Source organism: Cyrtonyx montezumae, unplaced genomic scaffold (genome assembly GCF_038088225.1).
Source record: "Cyrtonyx montezumae isolate F1298 unplaced genomic scaffold, pur_monq_1.0 scaffold_5, whole genome shotgun sequence".
NCBI classification, from domain to species: Eukaryota; Metazoa; Chordata; class Aves; order Galliformes; family Odontophoridae; genus Cyrtonyx; species Cyrtonyx montezumae.
Genome location: NW_027072056.1, coordinates 4,075,867 through 4,099,157, shown reverse-complemented (window position 1 = coordinate 4,099,157; position 23,291 = coordinate 4,075,867). Strand labels below are relative to the sequence as shown.

General features: G+C 40.4%; 1 protein-coding gene across 1 annotated transcript in view; it reads right to left on the bottom strand.

Annotated features, from left to right (window-relative positions):
* The window catches only part of RYK (receptor like tyrosine kinase), a 50,054-nt gene that overhangs the window by 13,887 nt on the left and 12,876 nt on the right, over positions 1–23,291 (bottom strand). The window contains exons 2-9 of the mRNA XM_065748586.1: positions 21,086–21,207; positions 19,165–19,264; positions 18,005–18,139; positions 16,259–16,315; positions 15,315–15,459; positions 12,076–12,176; positions 9,161–9,286; positions 6,560–6,646 (exon numbers count right to left, since the gene is read on the bottom strand). Of these exons, the coding sequence (XP_065604658.1) occupies positions 6,560–6,646; positions 9,161–9,286; positions 12,076–12,176; positions 15,315–15,459; positions 16,259–16,315; positions 18,005–18,139; positions 19,165–19,264; positions 21,086–21,207 (873 nt within the window). The remainder of the gene's footprint in view (positions 1–6,559; positions 6,647–9,160; positions 9,287–12,075; positions 12,177–15,314; positions 15,460–16,258; positions 16,316–18,004; positions 18,140–19,164; positions 19,265–21,085; positions 21,208–23,291) is intronic.

Genomic DNA, 23,291 nt, shown 5'->3' with positions numbered 1-23,291 from the left:
GCTACTTGGGATGAGGAATACTTCAGTACACAGCAGTTCATGCAGCTGCAGCCTGATGAACATAAGCTGAGCTTCTGTCAGGTCACTGCTGCTCAACCCCGACAAATCATCATCAGTTTTCCTCCAAGCTGTTACACACCAATAGCTGAGTAATAGAGCAAAACTGTGAGATGACATGAATTAGGGTAAAGATTTAAGAGCCAGGAGTGATTCTAGATCTTCAGTTAAGACCAAAAGGGCTCAGTTATTTTTTGGAAGGCAAGTCTGCAAACTTTAAGACAGATGTAGGAAGGTGCTTTTCCCCTTGCTGTTACAAGGCAATGACTGTGGAGGTCTACCTTGGGGCACAGAGCAAGAACAGACGAGGATTTCTGGAAGCTTTGATACAGCTGCAAGTTTATTTCAATATATTATGTTATTTGTAGATAGCCAGGCACAATGGGGCTCTTGGCACTACCACTGCTATCTATGAGACTAATCTCTGGCAAGTGCTGGATCTGCTGAGGCCCTTCCTGGTTCATGGCCAGAGAGCAACTATTGGATTTTTACCCATTTACAGAAGTTCATCTACAAAACTGTTTTAAATCCTCATTTACCAGCACTCTTAAGAGGTATTAATCACATAATTGTAGGGGCTGGAAGAGACCTCTAGAGATCAACATTGTGACACAAAACACCTGTCATATTCAAGAGGAGTTCTGAGATGACACTAAAATTGCTCCAACTTGCTCATTATGAGACCAGGCACTCTATCAATTGCTGAGCATCATATCCAACATTCCCTGGGTGGTAGCACATCAGGAAAGACTCACTCCACACCTCAAATTACCTACCAGAGATGAAAAAGCAGCAATTACTTGAATATTGCAGTGGTTACCTGATTAGCTGGATGACTTACAAGAACAACATTATAGGTCACATCTTCCAGAATCACGAATTAGCAAAGTGTATTATGACTTCAGGCTTTAAAATGACCCTTTGTCATTAAAATAAATTACTTTAAGTAGCAAGAAAATAAAGCAGAATCTTAAAAGCTACACAGCCAAAGATTTCAAAATTCAAACAAGTTATTCCAGAGCCTTTCCACAGCCTACTATGGGCAGTTTCTGTCAGCACTGCTATAAGAAGTAGCTGCACAAATCACTGCAGCAATAAAATCTAAGCTTCTGACAAACATGTTTCTGGAGAGCTATGTCTGAACATAAAGGAACAGAGAATCTTGATTTGGGGATGGTGCTTTTTGCCTATGTAACAGAAGAACCTAGAGTTGCAGCAGCAAACAGCAATAAATCAATGGCTCTCTGTTCAGTGATCTACTCAACTTCAGATGTGAAAGTAAAAATAAATGGGAAACAGAATGGGATAGGAAGATAACTAATGTTTGAGTGCCTATCAACTGCTAAGGGCAGCAGGCAGCAAAAACAAATAGTGGTTTTAACTCAGTGCAAAGGAAAGCATATTCTGGATTATGATAAGTTGTTTTGTTGGTTTTTTTTCCCTTTAAAAACATAAAATGGTGGGTATTTCAACTAAGAAGTACAGAACTTTAGACATCACCTGCCACTAAACTCCTTTAAAATGCAGACTGTACATAGATAAGGTCTCTCATATACATTCTATTGAACTAGGACTGAATGACACACAGTGCATTCTTACATCAACTTACAAGAATTTGCTATTTTTCCTTAATTCTTTAAATTCAAACTTCCTTCCTTTATGAAAAAGGTAAGAAAACCCAGAGTAGAAGCAGAATTTTTCTTGACTTTTTTTGGTTTTATTTTCTTCTCAAGAAATAGGACCCTGTACCCTGACTTTGGGAGGTTAAATACCTTTCATTTTAAGAAGATATTTGCATGCATGTTTAACATGTTTAAGGCATGACCTTGTAAAGTTTAATAAATGAACCACTTGTAAAGTCAACACAGTTTAGAAATGGCACACTGGGAATCACTGCATGCACTCAAGGTTGTATACAGTTCGTGCAGTAGAAGAAATCTTTTAATTTTATTAATTTATTAACCTTATTTAACACACATCTCATCTACACCTTTTGTTTTTCTACTTTGCACAGTCCGTGTTCTCAGGAACTTTCTCACATCCCCTAAATGTAATAAAGAAGCCCCAGAGATCACCAACTTGTACTCAGGTCACAAATAGGCCAAAACAGACGTCAAGTGAGTAGGAGCAGAAAAAGACCTGTATGCTATGGACAGCTCAGTCAGAATGACTTCAACATGCAACTTAACAGCTAGTGGGTTCCCTTGTACCTACAACGCAGCACAAACTTGCACTGCTGTTCTGTTTTGACTCATACCAGAGAAGTCTTGCGTAGTACAAATGCTCTGAAGCCAGCTGTGGTCCCAAGATGCACTAGCTGAATTCACCAAGTTATTTCCAAAGCTTCCATCATGACCTACACTAAGTACATGGGGCGTTCTTTGAACAGCCACTCTGAGCTAGATTGACAATAAATAGAAATAAAAGCCAACCAACAGTGTAATGTTCTAATTAGCCAATGCTGCTTAAAAGGAATCCTTTAGTAACCTATAACAACATGAACAAAACTAAAAACTTTGCAGAAGTTAGTAAAAAGAGGAGTCCTAAGAGTTAATCTTCACCTCTACTGTGCCTTTGTTTCCAGGGCTTTTCACGGGTGGACTGTTTTCAAAGATTCCTTTCTTGTACAGAAGAAAAATGTTAAGTGGTCAGAAAATGAAATGGAAGTAGCCAGGTTATCTCAAACAGAAAGATTGTTAAAAATGTATCTTGGCCAGAATCTGAGTCAGGGTTCTTGTACTGCTCAAATTCACCTCATGTATTCCTGGAAAAATACAATTCCATTTGTTCCCCAAGGATTTTTCTCCTTCGCAGGAAAAGCACCATTAAACAATGTACTCAAACCAGAATACGTAACTGTGCTCCTTCTCTGGGGGTACAAAGCTCTAAAGATTTCCAAAAAAGTCTATTTCTCATCACTGCAAAGGCAGAAGAGATCTGACAATTACAGGCAAGAAATATAATTCCAGCTCTGATAAACAGCCCACCCAAGACACTTCCTAAAGTTTAGAGTGGTTGGAAAACATCCATCAGAAAAGAAACTGAAGCATTACTACTACGTAAAACAATTCTGTTGCAAAGCAAGAAACATGGTGAGAAATCAGGTGGCAGTTAAGTGTCTCACGTTCCTCACAAAGAACCTATTGAAGTCACACTGTACCACAGATTCTGACTGCCCAAAAACAGTACAGCCACGTATCCTCCTTCTTACTGATAAGGATATAAATCCTTATTCTTCATGAAAGTCAATTATGGAAAATAAAGGGAAGCAAATTATCCAAAAATAAGTGTGAACGTGAATAAAGCTGACGCTTTCATAATAACGACTGGGAAATTAACAAGCAGAGAAACTCTGAACCGTAACCAGAAAACTGCACGATCTACATGAAGGATCTAGAGAAGGTATAAAGAAGAAAAACAACACCTCTTTCCCTGGGCGTGCAGCCTTCATACTGCCACTGTTATTAGAGCTTCCAGAAAGTCGCTCCGAATTTTGCCAACCGATACCTTTTTTTTTGTTGTTGTTCCTTTTAAGTTTTTTTTTTTGGCACAGAGCACTCTTCATAAGGAAAGATTCATGCATCCAGACATGCTCTCAAATGATAGATTATATATCATTTAGAAAATAAAGACATAAATTACTGTATTTCATGAACATGCAGGTAGAAGCTTTGTCACTATCCAAGGCATGTTACAACTTTTCTTTGGAGCAGCTACAGTTGGATGAGAGAAGGAAAAAAAAACATTTTGGAAGGGATCTGGAGTGAGCATCTGACACTTGGGGATTAACTTTACCTTCACACTGTATCCTCACAGCAGATACCATGCTGAGCTTTCAAATAAAAGAAGCCTTCCCAAATTGCAGTCCTAACACTGTGACAAATTCTGTGATGTCTCTCAAAATGAAGTAGAGCAACAGTCCTTACATCCATTTAAATGACTGGTCTTTTAAAAGCCAACACATGAGCTACCCAGGGCTCAAAGAGGCCTTCCAGTCACCAGCATACTGTTTGCTGGACATTTTTGGACATACCCAGAGGATGATCACTTACGCACTATAGCTTTCTCACTTCACATTGTGCAAAGTTGCTACATCTAATATGGTTTCTATGGGTAACACCCAGTCATAAGCCTCTTGTGGGCCAGTACAGTGGTCTTCATAATGGGGTTGACAGGATACATCCAGTGACATAGTTGATAACTATACCAACTAAGAATGCCTCTAGCCAAAGCTTAAATACAGTAAAGGTTTTCCTGCAAGTTAGACACTCGAATTGTTTCTAATGTTCCTGTACAGGCACTGTATCAGCAGGGCAACTTTTAAGCCTTTTCTTGCTGACAGTCAAATAATTCAGTATAAAAATGAGAAGACAAAGCTCCATTAGTCTTAGAATGAAATTTTCTCATGGTGGATATTATAATATCATAGACAGTAGTCTAGCCCCATTAATAAAATCTTTTCTCCCTTATTACTGGAAGCTTGTTCTTAGAAAATAAATGAGAGAAGTTCTCGTTTGAAAACAAATGTACCAATTCTATCTGACCTGTCCAGGTACTATTCTTCCAGAGGGTTGCTTCTGCAGCAACTACACCAACATCAAGTTAGTCAATGCAACGTCTTAAGCTCTGGTCCTGATAAGAAAGATGTCCTTTCTCTCCGGAAGGTTAATGATTATTTACTCTTTGTGCTTTCTTCCCCACGACACCTGTTGAAAGAATTCCAGTTCCTATTTTTCAGAATGTCTGAACCCCTTCACTAATTCTTTTTTTTTTATTTTTGTAATTGAGAGTATCACTGGACACTACCAACATCTGAGCACATCATAGGGAAAAAAATAAGATACAGCACATGCTTTGCTGAGGTAACTTAGCTACAAAGACTTATTTTTCCTCATGTCTTTTCCATGACCCTCAGGCTCCTTTTTCGCCTCCAGCAACAGAGACACTTCAGTAGTTCTCACACCTATTTCTCTTTTGTGGTTCAACCCTACTTTGTGTTTGTGCCAAAACAGGGAAGTGTGTGTGGCCACAGGACAAAGTAGATCAAGGAAAATTCAGATTAAGAGAATTTTTGTACTTAGTTGGCTTTTTTTTTTCTAGCAGATCAAATTCTTAACTTAGTACACGACCCAGCTGCACACACAGCCATCACAGCCAAGGTACAAAGAGGAAACTGCTTCATATTGGCTCTACAAATGCACTGCTGCAAGGAGAAGAGGGGATGTTTATTAGTTACTTTCCTAGCAACATCCTGCTACCCAAACCAGTACTATTTCACAGACAAATACCAACAGAATCTATTATAAACTCTTGTGTACATAGACACTTTTTAAAGCTAAGAAATCCTCTAACAGCAGCAATTATGCAAATAGCATTACTCCGTTAATACTATGGTGCAGTATGGAGCTGCAGCTAGCAAACCTTTCACTGCAAAGCAAACCATTAGGAGAAAGCAGGACACGGACTGTGCCAAATACAGACTGTACCTAAGCTATTTCAAGGGAGAAATGTTTCTTGAAGAGCAGACAGGTGCTGGGAAGCAGCTCAACTAAGACATGCTTTTGCAGATGTTGTCTTATTTCTACGCTATCAAGTTAAGCATACAGTTGTCAAAGTGCCCGAGTTCACCACCTCAGAGGCACTCAATAAATAGTGTCTTGTTGTTATGAGACTAACTGGCACCCTAAAAAAAAAAAGGCCCAATACATCTTGGAGCAGCAGTTACAGTACCTGGCACAGACCTATCTTCACTGGCAAAGCACAGCACCCTGGCTAGGCCTACATCAAGAATTACGTGCCACTAAGGAATGCAACAACATCCACCTCAGACGACCATGGGACGTGTTCAAAGTAGGGATGCTTTTTAGCTACAATCATTCCAAATCAGGTTGATCTTAAATTCCTCTATTTTAAATGAGTATTGATCTTCTTCCAAACAGCTTCCAAGCTGAACTCATTTTTATGATATATTTCACTCCATGTACACACGGAACTGTACATACACATATATACATGACTGCTTGAGAAACACCAAAAAGTCCCTTCTTTAAGCTTTTTTATGTACTCTTGAAGTTCTCTTCAACAAGGTATAGAAAAATGAGAACCAGAAAGATTCAAGAACCTTCAGCAGCTTTACAAATTCCTACTTCCCTCTTTTAAATGAGTATATTTTAAAAATTACTGCCCAGGCAAGAATAAATAAAACAAGTTGAAATTATTGCAGAATTAAAGGAGTTGAAAAATGAAAAAAATAGCAGTAGTATCTAGAATAAACCTTACAGTAACTGTAGGCACTGGTGAACAAGTACATTGTTCCTCCATACGTTTCTGTTCTGTTTGCTGGCTAACAGCAGCACCCAAATAGCTTTCAATTCTTCAGTAGTTTTCTTTTGCATGTTTTGAGAGGGTTCTTCTTCATTGTTTTTAAAGACAGATTAGATGTGCTCAGCACAAAACACAGTTCAAACAACTGGACATAATTAAGTCCTTCAGGTAAACGTACCTTTAACAGTTTTCACAAAAACCTGTTTTTCTTTACTGGGATCTTTTTCCTCTATTAGAATGCCATGGAAAATGCGCCCAAATGTGCCTGGGAAGAGAACATAAAATTAGTAAGCACGTGCTTAAAACACACTGACAATGCTGATAGAATTAAATACCCATAAAAACCCGCTACCTTAAAATAAATCTGCCAGAGCAGAAAGTTAGGAGTAATAAAGGATAAAGCTTAAGCTCTGAATGCCCCAGAGAATCAACAAGAGTACTGATAAACTACTAAATAACTCAATCACCTCTACAGCAGCAGGAGTTGGATTCAGAGCTATGTGTAGCAAAGACTGAAAGCAGAAGTTCACTTCAGGGGAAAATACACAAGCAAAAAGCAAGAGTGAATCAACAACAGCAACAGAACCTAGGCAATCTAAGCATCAACACTGATGACTGGTTTGTCTGATACAGTTCACAGCCTCTGCTAAAACTTCTGGCTCCATCTTTTTCGCACACAGTCAAGGTATAATATTCCTCAGATAAACTTGTTCTACTAATGTGTACATTTAAAACATTCAACAAAACAGTACCTTCATGGTACAGTTCAAGAATACAGTAGCACATTATAAAAAACCGTGACTCTTGCTTCAAAGATTAATTTTGGTTTTACTTTGTTTTCTGGCTTCCAAATTTTTCCACTCACATATTTTAATGAAATTAAATCAAGAAAAAGAACTATGCTGAACAGCTGCACATATCCCAGTATGAAGTTTGACTCATCTGATTCCTATGTATTTAGACAGGTGAGTGTGATATTTTTATTGTCTATCATGAGACTGCATGTAAACTCTGTGAGATAGCTGTGAGATCACAGCCACCGAACGGCTCTGAACATTACCACTGCAGGCAAGAGACAGTATAAAGAAGCACAGTCTTCAATACCTTTATCAGTGACCTGGATAATGGGACTGAGTACACTCTCAGCAAGTTTGCTGATGTGCTGAGTGATGCAGTTGGTACAACCAAAGGATGGGATGCCATACAAAGGGATCTGGACGAGCTTGAAAAGTTGGCCCACAAGAACTTAATGAGGTTGAACAAGGTCAAGTGAAAAGTGCTGTACTTGGTTTAGGGCAACCCCAGATATGGGGAAAAAGGCAATATAGCTCCCATTTTAAAAAAGGGCAGAAAGGATGACTCAGGGAACTACAGACCTGCTAGTATCACCTCAGCACCAGGGAAGATCATGAAGCAGACCCTCCTGGAAGCTAAGACACATGGAAGAAAAGAAGGTGATATGGAATAACCAGCATGGCTTCACCAAGGGTAGGTCCTACTTGACCAGCCTTGTCACTTTTTATGATTGCATAACTGCATCTGTGGACACACAAAGATCCACTGACATCTATCTGGACTTCTGTAATGCCTTTGACACAGTCCCCATAATGTCCTTCTCTCCAAACTGTAAAGATATGGATTGATGGGAGGACAGTTTGATGTACAAGAGACTGGTTATGATGTCACACCCAGAGAGCAGTGGTCAGTGGCTCAGTGCTTGGATGGAGATCAGTGACAAGTGGTGTCCCTTAGGGGTCAGTACTGGGAGAGGTGCACTTTATCATCATCATCAATGACATCAGCAGTGGGATCACAAGCACCCTCAGCAGTTCAGGGATGATGCCAAGCTGTGCGATGCCTGAGGGATGGGTCACCATTTGGAGACACCTAGACAGGCTGAGCAGTGGGCCCAGGTGATCCTTATTAATTTCAGTAAATCCAAGCACAAGATCTGCATCTGCACTGTGGCAATTTCCTCTATCAGTACAAGCTGGGAGGCGTAAGGATGGAGCACAGCCCTCCTGGAAAGGACTTGGTGTTAAAAGAGGAGAGGTTTAAGAGGCACTGGAACAGGCTGCCTAGTGAGGTAGTGGATGCCCCATCCTTGAAGACATTCAAGGTCTGACTGAATGGGGCTCTGAGCAGCCTGATACAGCTGTAGGTGTCCCTGATCATTGCAGGCGAGTTGGGCTAGATGATCTTTAAAAGAAGGATGAAAACTGTCAGAGCAGATCCAGAGGAGGGATCTGTTCTTCCTTGATATTGACTGTAGAAAACAATTATGGTTGTAAATGAATACTTCCAAAATGAAATTGACAAAAGAAATTGCAGTTTAATTTTTTTGTAGCAGAATTGTTAATTTTGCATCTGTTATAGTTTCCATATTAGCTATCAAATGGAAAGCAACTGGATTTAGATGACAGAGGCACTTCCCCCTCTTAAGTGAAGCGCTCCTGCGATAAATTTGCAGTTGAGTTACTTCGCCTCTTAAAGCCTCAGCTGATTACCTCACTCCTTAACCACCTCACCTTATTTTTTCCTTTTTCAAACTTCCAGATTATTAACACAGACAACTATTTACGCTGCATAATTAGAAGCTCCCATGTTCATTTTAGAATTGCTTCCCCACACCCCCAATGTGAACATCATTTTTTACCTCCATAGAAGATCAGCAACATCACCCATGATTAATTTCAGAAAAATCTTGCAAGAAAAATAATATATACATATATATAAACACCATATTGTAACCAACAAGCATCCCGAGTGCAGTAAATACCTTCTTGGAGTACATCTTTTAGGGTTATCCTCTCCCTGGAGATGGCTATATCTTTCACTTTAGCTTTTGCTTCCATGAGAGTGACACTTTTAAGATCATTCTTCTCTATCCGTAATGTAGGATAACCTGAGGAGCCAGCAGAGCCAAACAAACCAATATAAATACCCTTATAATAAGGCCACAAGCACATTGCTTCACCTCAGCACCACCTACAGGTACAAAGACATGCAAGCAGTGTGTACTTAGGAAGATTATGTACAGTATTAAAGAACAAAAAAATGCACAAGAGAAGCCACATAAAATGTAGTAACCACACAAATCCATACAATGTTGTACAACCAAGACTCATTATTAACACCAAGTAAATAAAGCTATTTCTGGCATACCGAAGCCAATTAACATAGCACTGCACTTCCCTCTCAACAGGGAAATAAAAACTGAGGTTAGGGACTGCTGAAGACTTGCTAGAGTCAGGAAAATGCCTTACCCAGTACAGCATCAGGAGCACAACCAGAATCATCAGTGCCCTCTTCTGGGCATGAGACATCTAGCTAGATACACCAACATACTCAAAAAGGCCTGAGTGTTTTTGTAGCAAGACCCTGAATTACTAGAAAAAGTTTGAGAGTCACTTTTACGTTAACACTGAAAACAATGTTAATTTGACCATGGAAGGTCTAACTGTTCTGTTTATTTCCTGCATCCAAACTTTTTTCTTCTTATGTTCAGTTTCACTGTTCCCCATGTTTCTGGCAGTATCCAACCCTCACCCCAAAAAGGCATTCTGAAGCAATACAGACTGAACACAGCGAGCCAATGAGTGCCACGGAGGTACAGCTGCTTCCAGCCTCATCTAGGTGAAGAGCTCCATTGTCACTACAGGCATGGCCACCTTCATGGCAAGTCTTTTGCAAGAGGCTCTTCAATGAACTTTAGGAGCAAACTAACCACAAGACATCACTTAGAGGGCCAACGCGAGGCTGACACCACACTGTGATTTGGGATAAGCAGTACATAAAAAAGTTAGTGGGTGAAAAGAGGGGCAGATGGCACAGTAACCAGGAAAAACAACTTAAAAATTATTTACATGTTACGGTCTCTGCCAAACTCTGTGGAAAATAAGTTTTTAATAGATATTTTTTTTTACCATATAAAGTTTCCAGGCAGTTTCTTCCAAAAGAAATGAACTCAGATGACAATCTCTTTTGCTTAGGGAGATGCTCATTTAATTTAGAAGAAAGCCAAGACTTTCCCAAAGCTGCAGGAGTTCAATCCTCAGTAGGCACCTGCTCCCACACCTGGGGAGGACACTGGGAAAGACACTAGGGCTGAACATTAGTTACAATACTCATACAGTGCTCCACCACTGACTGGGATGGTTAGTATCAACACTAAGTGCAGCCAGAAGAAAACAGAAGAGACTTTTGGGTCTTACTGCTTGCTTAAAAAAAAAAATGATCAAGTCATTAATTACCAACTAGCTGGCTCTAAAGGATAAATACTGCACTGTATTAAAGGACAGACATTGATATTTCTTCTGATTAGATTGCTGACAAAAGTCTCTTTGGGTTACTAATACACGTGCATTACAGAAAAAAAGAATCACTGGCAGCAGATGACAAAAGGAGACACTTTCTTGAAAAGCTTGGCAATTCCTACTCCATTCAGAAAAACAACTAATTGAGATTAACAAAGAACGTGTTCATTCCTCTGCCAGGCTCCTCTATTTTTCCTCTCACTTTTTAACACAGATCTCACTTGAGATCTTTTAGAGCAGTACTTTGAGCCAACCTTGTCTGGGCTGAGTCCTGCTTTCTTCCAGCGTTCAGTCACGTAGATTCATCTGCCACCTTAAGCACCAAAACTCGTGCTCATTTTGCTAGGCTACACAGCCATTCAGAGATCCAAGCCAACCAAAGAACAATTTACTAAAGAAGAAAATCAGTTTTTGGCTGGCTCTGCTCCTTGACTCGGTTAGCAGTCCAGCTGCCTAAGTGCCAGCACAAGGGAAAAGGCAAATGCTCACAGTTAGTGCAGACTTCAATTGCCAGGGAACTGCACACCAAGCACTGCCCAAGTCTTACTTATCTTTAAACCCTGAATGCAGGAAAGGTCCCTTCAATAGCATTATGCAGCATGGGATAGTCCTTCACTAAAGCTGATAACTGTAGGAGTAAACACTCTGTAGATAACAAATACTTTTAAGAATTACCAAATTAACACAGAATGTAGCTAGTATCAGCTCCTAGATTGATCTATTGCAGAGCACATAAAGCACTGTCACTTGACCCTTCTTTTTAATTCACTGCCTCCCATCTCCTTCTTAATGTGTATACATATTTCAAGAAAAGCTATTTAAAAGAAAGCATGAATGTACTGCCCTTGCAAAGCTTTTTTGCCCCTGTTACTTCCTCTGTGGGCAAAAATAAAATCCCATCAGGCATTGATATTGGTCTCTCACAGCAGAGATCAATCAAGATAGGGCTAGGCAGACCCCTCCACTTACTGTTACCCCTTCCAGCTCTGCACTTTCTTCTGCTTGATAAGCAGAACTGGGTGCTGCAGAAGAGAGCTTCTTCCCAGGGTTAATAAACAGATGCTTGCAGATGCTGGTGCAGCCTTTTTGGCTGACAGATCTATATGCAGGGAAAGCATCCCACTGAACAAAATGGAATGATGCTCATGAGATGACTCCAGCATCCCAGACCATATGGAGTCCTCAATCTCGACTGTGAATGATAAGGGTGGATAAAACCATACATCACACAAATTCAAAAGAGAAACTGACACAGCCAGGAGATTATTCCTGCTTTTCTGTCTTCCTTAATGCAGAATCAGTGTGACCCCTACTACTAACACTCCAGCTGTGTTCAAGGCAGTCTGTGGTAAGAGTCTGTAATTAGATTAACACTTACTGGTTACTGGTGTTGCATTGTTTGGTGTATCAGCTCTCAAGTACTGCGTCGTCTGCGTGGAAGGCTGAGATAAACCTTGCGAGCTACTGCTGTCACTAATGCTGTTTTAAAAACAAAATTAGACAGGAACATGACTGCGTGCTAATGAACTAATTTCAGAAGTAATGTTTCAAAGTTAAAACTTTTGAGTAACTCAAATATCTTTGTCCTTTGACAGTGAATGATTCTTGATTTTGATGCAGATTGTCCATTTTTGTTTGCTTCACCAACCTTTGAAAAACGGACATACAAAACATTTACTGCAAAAGCCATCTCCCATGCCACAAACAACAAAACCATTATATTCCAGAGAAGACTTGTATGTCTACTTGGTGCCAACATCTCACTGAGAAGCAATGCTGATTTACAAGAGTTTGCAAGAAATGCTCTGGGCCAGAGGCACAGATCCCTCACACAGCAGCAGATAGGCACTAGTGATGCCTATCAGACTGCAAGAAAAGGTTAAGTATATGGTGCTTCCTATTTATTTGATGCTCTCTGATTCCTGTGCTGGAACAAACATCAAAACATTGTTCTGCAGTTCACCCTACACCAACTTATCTGCCTCAGCTCTCCTTGCAGATCAAAACATCAAGCCTGCTTTGTCATTTCTCACTGACCATCCTTCCTTCCTCTTCCCACAAGCCCTACAGTGAAATTCTTTGGCAGTGGAAGGCCCATAGCTGCACACAGGGTTCAATTTAATACGTATTAAGATGTTTCCTGTCTTATCCACAGGACAAAATACTATCAAAGAAGCTACTGCAGTCGTAATGGCCTCTCTTGCAGAATAATTAACATTTGCGTTTGGGACGGCTACTGAGCACCAATGCTATAGGACTTTTTGGATATATGTGCTGATGCCCTCAAGGATGTTATGTCTGTGAAGCAGGACTTCCTTTTCCTTTCTTCTAGGGTAAAATGGGTAAGAAGTGTCTTATTTTAAACCATAATCACACTTGCACCTACTAATGCTTTGGGTTTTCTTTTCCTGTTTCCTAGCATTAACTAATTCTCAGTAGAAAATATCAGGCTTACTGTCATCCAGAAACTTGTAGCTGACATGATTTTTGTTTTTCCTTAAGTTACTCCAGCACTCCCTGTTTTCCAGCTAAAGAATTTCAACATTTTCTTTTCTGCACAAAGAAAAAAGCCACAGCTCACAGTCCAGCTACTCCACCTTAACTTCCTCACAGTTTTTGAAAGAATATTCTCTGGTGCTAGCTAAAATGAGTGATAATAAGTTCCCATTTGAGCTATGCCTTCAAAGCTCCCCATTGTGATTCTCTCTCCAGCAAGTCCCCCAGGAAGAAGTGTTCTGGCACAGCCATCACAGCCAATGGTGATAAACAACTTGAGTCCTGTATTCTCCTATGGCTTTACCTTCCTTGAAAGCTCCTTTTGTAATCTGATCACCTACCAGCCAGACAAACTTCTCCGGATGACTTCTAGCTGCTGGCAAGTCTGAAAAAACGAACTGTTTTGTGCCTGTGGCAAATCTGTAAAACATCTTTTTTGGTCGGCTTCATTGTATTTTTAGGTTTAACTTGTCTGTATTTATTATCTTTGTCTTCTCACTCACATGCAATCGCAGCTTTTTAAGGTCTGATTCTTGCTTTTAACTACACCCATTATCCTGCTGTTAAGCCATGCCAACTTTCTCTGGCACTTTTTCAAGAGCCTTTGATAGGAGGTATGTAAGCATTGTATTGAAAGTTCAGAGCAAATGTTCTCAAATAGTCCACACACAGCCCATAAACTCAGCTGTCCATTTTTGTTTAGCTCTGCCTTTTGAAATGAAAGGCAATAGCAGCAGGTTTATCTTCTTTTGCTCCTGGGAGGCCGTTAACCCACACGATGTTATCACCTTTGATTCAGAACCCTTTTGCAGAAACATTTTGAGCTTGTTATTCAAAACAAAATCAAAGCTGTTTCCTCTCCTATGCGTTCCTGGGCTCACTGCTCCATCAGGGAGTCACTGATCATATATATTACTAGTGTGTAACTCTAAGGTGAAATTAAAACACTGGAGCAGTTTCGCAGCCAGGCACTGAAATATCACTTTGCAGGGAACTTGCTGGCTCTTACTCATGCTGCAAAAATCAAGTCTAATACAGTGGAAGAAAAGGATATTAGATCACATTGCTAGACTGAGGCACAACCTCTCAAAACCTCTCAAGAGGGATATATTTACACATACTAAATTTAATGCTTCTGTTTTATGAAGCAAACAAAGCTGTGCATCTTTCAACATTCTCTATTACTTAAAAATCTTCAAAAGACAATTTAGGAACAAATGAATTGAGGAAAGCTACAGGTCATTTGGTTAGATGATCTAGCACCAAGGAAAACTCTTCAGGTTCCATTGCTACCCTAGTAAAGCTAACCCCCAAAAATCCAAGTGATCTGGAAGCACAGGAGTAGCAGAGTGCTGAAAGAAAAGCAAGGAGGCAGCTGTCCTCTGCCTTGGACAGATGCCCTGAGAGGCTGTATGCAGGAACAAAAACCATTCAAAATATCCTTTTGAAGAGGGAAACCACCTACATGCCTGACTGCTTTTCCAAAGAATTAAACTTCAAAACTCCCAGCTCCTGCACAGTAGCATCTGATGTAGCTTGTTCAAATAGCCTCTGAGATAGCTTCAGTATACTTCTTGGTGTTCATTCCCCACTCAATGCATTTAAAAGAAGATGGGTGTCAACTGTATTGCCCCCGAGCTTGCGTTACAAAGTCTTCTCTCATATGTACCAATTTGGTTTAATTGAATCGAAAAATACAAGATGTTTTCAGCTTTGTAACCAAACACCTGTAATTCCCAGACTTTACCCTAAGATCAAAGTGAACATTGGTAAATCAACCAAAACAGAGAAAGCTGAAATTCAATCCCTGTAGAGACAGTAAAAAATGAATTCTCAGCACGTTTAAATGCCAAACTTCTGGCATCAAACAAACACTGTAGATCTGATTCTGTCCAAATCTTCCCAGTGTGTCCTACACAGTTCTTCTCACAAAAGCCTCCACACCATAACCTGCAACTGCTGCCTTACAGCAGTACAGCACGTAGCACAACTACCTACTAGATGCTGTTGCAGCTTAGCAGGAACCACAAAACTACTACAGAAAGCTTATATTTGAGGCAAGAAATCCTAGAAGCCTGCATAAATACATCCAGAAAAGCCCTTGAAATCCTGAATACATACCTGTCGTCCAACTCTATCCTTTTCATACTGTGGAGATGCAAGACAGCTAGTATTATTGCCACCAGGAATATAACAGCACAGCACACACCAACGCTGATATAAAACACACGGGTAGAAGTGGTGGGAGCTGCATTTACAGGATCAACTGAAATACAAAGGTGAAAAGCTTCTGAATTGGTCTCAAAAAAACGCAAGCACAGATATTCTACTTGTCCCCAGCAAGCAGACACAGCAGGATGACAGAACTGCTACCACACTTATCCCAAACATCCCCACTACTAAGGTCCAGCAGGAGAAGGGGGCTGGTACAGAGACAGACAATGGAGTCCCCTCAACTACAGGGAACTATGGTTCCTACCTTGCTGAGCAGCAACACAAGCCCAAGGGACAAAAGCAGAAGGCATATTCAATCAGTAGTGTTCCTGAGTAACCCCAACCACTTTCAATTTAAAATCATGTATTGTGGGTAACAATGGCCCAGGAAGAGATTGTGTAGAGAAAGGAAAAGTGAGCAACTACCCACTGCTTCCCAGAGCACTTTGGGCAGAGGTGTTTATGTTTCAGGTGCCACAGAATGAGCACAGTCAATCAATTATAGTTCCAGACTGAAGGGGAATGAGAGTGGACTCATTATCAAAAATGAATGAATAGAAGTCAAAACAGCAAACCACACAGGTCCTGATGTCAGCTGATTGATCAAAAAATAGATTCCCAAAGACAACTGAATCACAACAACAAAAAAAGTTGTTGTAAGGGTATAGTTTTCCTTTTCACTAGAACCTATTCCCAGATAAAATGACCACCAAAAATCCCACTAAAATACCGAGTTTAGTAGAAACAACTTGGGGGATTGTTTTCATAGGGGAAGCTGTAGAAACAAAGAAAATCCCCCAGTTTTTATTCTGTTTACACTCAGAGTAAGTGATACATTCAAGATTACTTACAGATAGCCTTGCTGCTATTTTTGTCAGACATAGGAGATTTTACTTCTGGTTCAAGCTCTAAACAGATGAGAGAAAGCCATTAAGCTTGGTAAACATGTATTACTGCAGTCCTTCAAAGGAAATCAATTGCCTCATTTCATGGAAAACAAATCTGCTTTTCCAAACAGACAAGCTGACTTAATGACTACAGTCATTTGTAGATTTCCATTTAAAAATGCCTAACCACTATATAGCAGTAATTAACAAAGAATTACACTGCTTCAAAACACATGGGTCAGGTATTTCACCACTGACATGTATGTCCATTGAGGCTATGTTTGAACCCCTTGGATCTACTTACCCTTCTGCTTGTCCAAGAAAATGCAAAGCAGCAGAGTAGAAAAGACAGGAACAGAGTAACTGTACGTATGTACACTAAACAAGAACCCCACAGAATCAGCTCCTACAGGATAATAATTACATGATTCATTGAACGTTCACTGGATGCTACTCAGAATCTAACACAACTTATATAGGAAGAAGCTAAGGGATGCAGCCCCAAGCACTTTGCCTTCTCAGCTGATGCTGCAAACACGAGTGTTTTAAAACTGAAGGACAACAAAGGAAATGTCTATTTAAATATTTATTAAAAAAAGAAAGAACAAAAGCTACATGGACATGCTTGGCTTCCTGTGTGAAAATGGTCCTTCAGGAAGGGGCTAATTCTTCATTAAGCTTATTATTGGTCACTCTAATCATGGAAAGTGCAAATCAAAGGGAAGTAGGCTGCAGAGATCACTTCAGATGAACTTCACTGAAGTTCCACATAACACCTGAGGCAATCTAATGGATTTCTGTGACTGCAAAGACCCAGACCCACATCCTCATTCCCACTCCCAGCTGCAAACAGACAGCCACCTCCTCCCCAGCACAGTACCCTGCTGACTCCTTAGGGAGCTACTACAGTCTGATCAACTTTGCAAAAAGAAAAGCAAGGGGAAAAAAAAAGATCTGAGAATTTTGCTTCTTTTCTGAACCTTCCAAGAACATATTAGGAATGCCTTGAGCAAAACCACTAGCAAGTTCCCACATAGTGCTACCTTATGCACTAAATTAAATTAGAAATCCCCAGATGCTCCACACCACTCAACTCACAACTTTCAAAAAAAAAAAAAAGCTACTGACAATTATGAACCCACAGAAACGTGATCTTTTTAAGAATTACTTCTGAGTCTTTTAGGAAGTGGCTCTACTTCACACACCCTGATAACAATGTAATGCTTATGGAAACCCCCTCTCCTCATACAGCAGCTCCGTAAGGTATGAATGTATAAGCAGTTTTAGAGTTCCCCCACTTAGATCACTTGAAACCACCTAAGAAATCATAAAGTGGGAAAATTTCTATCCTTAAAGTATTATCAGAAAGACCTCCACTTAAACTAGAAAGAGATATGTTCTGAATTAAGAATAGTTTTCTCAAAACACAAATGCCAAGGAGCATGAGTATCAGTGTGACGTGCTGAAAAGCAACACCTTCATGCACAGTTTGTATAAGTGCATCCTTGGACATCCAGAGGACTCAGGCAACACAACACTTGAGAAATTCATTCATCACCTTATGGTTCTACCAAGCATTTTTTGTCTGGAAGCCAAACTCTTACTATTCCCTCCATAATTCACTCTTGTGGATTTCTACTCGCATCCTTTATCATTCATCTACCCTGCATGAATGCTAAAAGCTGCTGGGTTTTTGAAACAGTGCCTTACTTTTGTAGCACATTTTCCTTCGTTTGAAATTTAGAACTGTGATGTTTTTGGATGAGTTTATTGTCAAGTTGAGCTGCATCAATATTGTGACCTCGGAGTCGAGTCTGCCAGTGCAGGAGAGTTCAACACGAAACACTGCAAACAGACAACAAATAGGCAGTACAATTACATCTGAGCACAGCTCAGACATCATGGTAAAAGATTACTATAGACATATATATAGAAGGGAACTTCATAGGCAATGTTTTTCACATGTATTTTTGAAAGAACTTGCTATTAATACTATTGAAGTATCTGTGCCTTGTGATTTCTGAGGCCAAAAGCCTGAAGGGTATAGTTCTAAATAAATGTAATTATTTGTCATATTACAATTTCCACCTACCTGTGGGTAGATGACCACTACCCAGCCACTGATTTTGGAGCTGAATTGCTCTCACAATGGAAAACTCTCATCGCACAAAGCCAGAAAATTCCTTTTCCTCACTGCTTTTTCAGACACTACGGAAGTTGCTTCTTCCACAATTATTAAGTTTGAATATTTCGGTATGTGCAAGTCTGACTGCAATCAAAGCTTGGACTAATCTGACAGTATTTATTTCCAGAATTATTGATGCCAGCAGAGCAGACACAACAAGTCTGATTCCCTGGTCTCTGCCTCCATAAAGAAGTGGAGGAAAGCCAACAGCAAAATAAATACTTTATTCCCACAGAGCGCAAGGCAGTGAGGAGCTGTCACTGAATCAGCAAGGAGCCATGATCATTTGCACACTTCCCAAAACAAACACTGTTTCTAGTAAGAATTCTACAGAAGACCTAGTACATACTCAGAATAGTTTTCTCAGTTTTAAAGTTACCATAAACACAGTCACATGTTAACAGCTCCCATACATCCTGGGATTATATCTCTGTAGGCTAGCAAAATTAAAAGGCATGGACTTTAAAGCATGTGCATCTATAAACACAGAAAATGTCATGTTTCCTTTCAAAGATCTCTATCCTCCACTAAATGAAGGGAAAGACATTACTCTCACACTAGCAGTCACAATTTATAATACTCTTCAGCAATGTTGTAAGTAAGCATACAATGTTCAACAGAGAAAGGTTATAAAGCTAGTACTGACAGTACTAGCTCTACAGGAGGTGTGGGGTTATCCATTTACCTGAGAGGGTGCGAGGAACTTCTCCTTGTAAAGAGATGTTGGCCTGGGGCAGAGCCATAGCCATGGGATTATCTACCTGAAATCCCAGTTTATACTCAACCTGTAACAACAGTTGGGAGATTGAAAACATGTAAGAAATCTTTAAAGCAGTAAGAAATGCTACATAGTGTTTCATAAATAAGAATAAATAAAAGCCCTTATTTTGGGGGAGAAGAGGGGAGGAAGAGGAAGGAAGGAAGGGAAGTGTAACAACCCCAGGCACCAAGGCATTCTGGGGACACCCATCTGGGAAGCAGCCTGGAATGAAAGGACCTAAGAATCCTGGTTACCAAGGCAAACATGAATCAGCAGCATGCCCTTGCTGCTAGAAAGGTTGATGGTATTCTTGGCTGTGTGAGGCAAATTACTGCCAGCGGGTCAAAGGAAAAAAATGTGACCTTTCCACGCTCAGTTCAGCGCTAGTGATACTGCATCTGGAGTACCATGTCTTGTTCTGAGCCTCACAGTACAGGAGAGACCTGGACACACTGGAAAGAGTCCAACACAGGGTCACTAACGTGCTGAAGGGCCTGGGGCACATCTCCTGTAAGCAGAGACTGAGGAAGACAAGGTTCCTCAGCCTAGATAAGAGGCTCAGGGGGATATCTTCTTTGTCCATAAATACCTGCAGGAAGTACACAATGAGAACAGAGATAAGCTCTCCTCTGCAGTACCCAGTGGCAGCACAAAAGGCACAGAGCACAAACTGGAACACCAGGAAACACTTCTGTGCTACATGGTGACGTAGCACTGACACAGGTTGGGCAGAGAGGTTGGGGTGACAAGGAAGGAGTGGGGGTGTCTCCCTCTTGATCCTCAAAAGCTTCTGAATATGGTCCCGGGCACAGTACTCTGGGTGGCCCTGATTGAGCAGAGGTGGCACCAGAGGAACTTCAGAGGTCCCTTCCAATATCAACTACTCTGTGATTGAATTAAAAAAAAATCCTACTCCAAATTCACAGACAAGGAGGCTCAGGGCAGGGACAGCAAAGCACACAGCTCCTAGCTGAAGCTGGAGCAATGAGGAAACTCCCCCGAGGGTCCTGTTCAAATGGCAAGTGACTGATCTGTCTGGGAAAAGGGAACACAGTATGAAGCAGAAAGGCATTACACACAAATTTTGTGGGTCAAAATTCATATCCTGTAAGAAGCTACACCAGAGGGAAGAATGCTGGCAGATGGAATCTTTAGAAACTGCATTGGTGAAGTTATTAAACATTACTGTTTTTATTTCAGCCTTTCCCATTTAAGAAAAAAGAATAACCATTGCTCAGATTAAGAAAAAAAGTCCGTCAGAGACTAAACAGATTGTTTCACCTACAAAAATAAATTAAGTAACTGGAAAGTCTTCAAAATGTAAAAGCATATGCAGTCTTTATGACAGCTGTTGCTGCGTGCTCCAGCAATGGTAATTAAATGGAAATAAAAAACCCCTTCCATTTAATTGAGGGTCAGTAATAACAGACTAGATGCTAGTTTTATAGATTCTCCTCATCTCCAGGAATACACCTCTAGGAAACTCTAAAATACAATTGTTCTACATTTGATTTCCAGAGGCTGAAGCCTTGGTTCATGACTGCTGCTTCTGCGTGTTCAGTCTGCAACCAGCAGAGATTACACAGACAGCAGCTTGTCCATTTATTCTGAATAAATACAATATGTTTCAAAAGAAGTGCTTAATCTCCCAAGAGGAGACAGTTTCAACATGTATTTGTATTTTCTGCAATCAAATAAATGAAAAAGTAAGTAGCTAAAACAGTACGTGTATTTCTCGCACCTACCATATATTATTTTCTGCGAAGAAAAAGCCAGTTATAACAGCAGGTGTTCACTGAGCAACACAGATCACACAGACTGGAACACTGAAGTTTTGCCTGCTTACCTTGGATTTAGCATGCCAACTGAAGTGAAGATTGTTGGTCTCGCTGGGAATTAAGAGATTGAAGGACAACGCATAATGATTAACAACATCGTTCCTCACGTAGGATAACTCTGCATCTAGTCCTGTAACAAGAACGGGAGAACAAGTAAGACAGAGGAGAGAACAAGCAGTGACACACCAGGACAGAACAACCCTCAGCACCACCAGCTCCACTTATTTGAATGTTTAAGCGAATACTTAAAGTCCAGAAATTCAGCTGCAGGTTTAGAAATCAGTGCTCACACATCAGCATTATCAAGAGTGCTCCAAGCTCCTGGGAAAGCAACAATTTCACAGATAAAAGCTGGAATGTCAGGGAAGAGAACAAGACTCTTCATTCAGGTCACTACTTCCCAAAGAGTCATTTCAGACCCTTACAAATGAACTTCTGCCTATACTGGGAATCATGCATCCAACTTTCTCTTATTTACAGCTGTGTACTCTCAAAATAAGCTGCTATAGATTATCAGCTCTTTAATTGCAGGTGATTCCTCCTGGAATACCTTACTTCTTGACTGCACTGCAAACCTCTCAGGCCAAGACACATATGCACCATGGAATTAACTTCAGGGCAATTAAATCAGAACACAAAGCATGCAACAAGAGAAATGACATTTGTACGCAAATCAAAAGTGATATTTAGTGTTTATGATTTGCTTTCTGAACTTTTCAGTACACCTAGAAAACTGAAAGGCCCACAGAACTATTTACTACAGAGCAATGAGGTATTTCCTCTAAGATGCACTCTGATATTACCATTACTTAAACTGTCATTACCATTTGCTGCACAAAGAAGCAGAACACAAGACAGGACTCAGCAGCTTGTGCTGGGGATCATCAGCCATTTGTAGTAAAAGTCACTACAAATAAGCCCCATTCCCCTTACCTACAAAATTATTCTTGGCTCTCTATTCTCAGGATGAAACTATACTGTATTTGTAATCAATGCCACTCTGTCCCATTCCATACACTGTTTTCACTGCACACTAACCAGCACAGGATACACGATGCAGCAGGAGAGCACTGGGCAAACCAGACACAGGTATAGGCTTCAGCCACAAGCCACGCAGCAGGAAGAGTTCAACTGAAAGATCACAAGTAACAGAGCTGTCTTTACTATGGCTAGACAGTCAAGAAACCTGGAAAGGCCTTCATAGATACGCCACATTTGAAGAGAAAATCAACTCGAGAGTTTCCTCTTGCTTTGAGCAATAGCTAGATGTGTGCCAGTGCAAAGTGTTGAGTGCTCTGTTTTTCCAACACTTAGTTAAATCCATCTTGCTTTCACAAGACATACAACTACAGCCAAGATATGTTTCTTCCTTTTATTCCCTGCTGGCTCATTAGTGTCCTGGAACATAACCAAGCCAGGAGTACATAATCACAAATACTTGGGGGAGGAAAGGATGAGAACCCTAGAGACCAGATGCACAAAATGCATCAACAGGACAGGACAAGCTCAGGGACACGTACTCTAAAACGAGATCCTGAACAGGAAAAGATGCAGCTGACTGCCTAAGTGCTGATTCTAGTCAGACTGAGATGGTATCAAAAATGTATATACAAATAAAGGTTACACAACTCCAATTTGTCCATTCTTCACTGAAGAATGAATGGGAAGTACAAAAGCACACACACCAGTAAGAAATCAGAGCAGGGGGAACACACACACACACAGAACCAACTCAAGAACTCTAAAAGCATCTAAAAAGACAACTTCCAAAACAGCTAGCCCAGGTAATTATCATGTAGGCAATTACTACTATATGCTAATTATTAACACATATGAAATCTGCATCAGACGTGGATGCCACAGAAGGGTGTGTGGGTGTGGAAGAGCTCACAGGTACCAGACCCTTGCCATTGGATCTGAACAAGGTGGGAAAAATGTACAGGCATCAATTGATGAAACCAAGTATTTGTAGCAAGCTCAGTATATACAAGAACTCACAGGACAGAAGGACAGGCAGGTGAAACAATGGAAGTGAAACAAGGAAACTGCTTTGTGAATAAACCGTGCTCTCTTGCTTGATGAAGTGCCTCATCAATTCCAATAATGAGAGGTTCACAACACCATGAGATGTTCATGGGGACAGCCCCGATTTAATGTAATTTTTGTAGAGAAACTGTTCATAGTAAATGAACGGAGCACAGCAATAAAACTGCC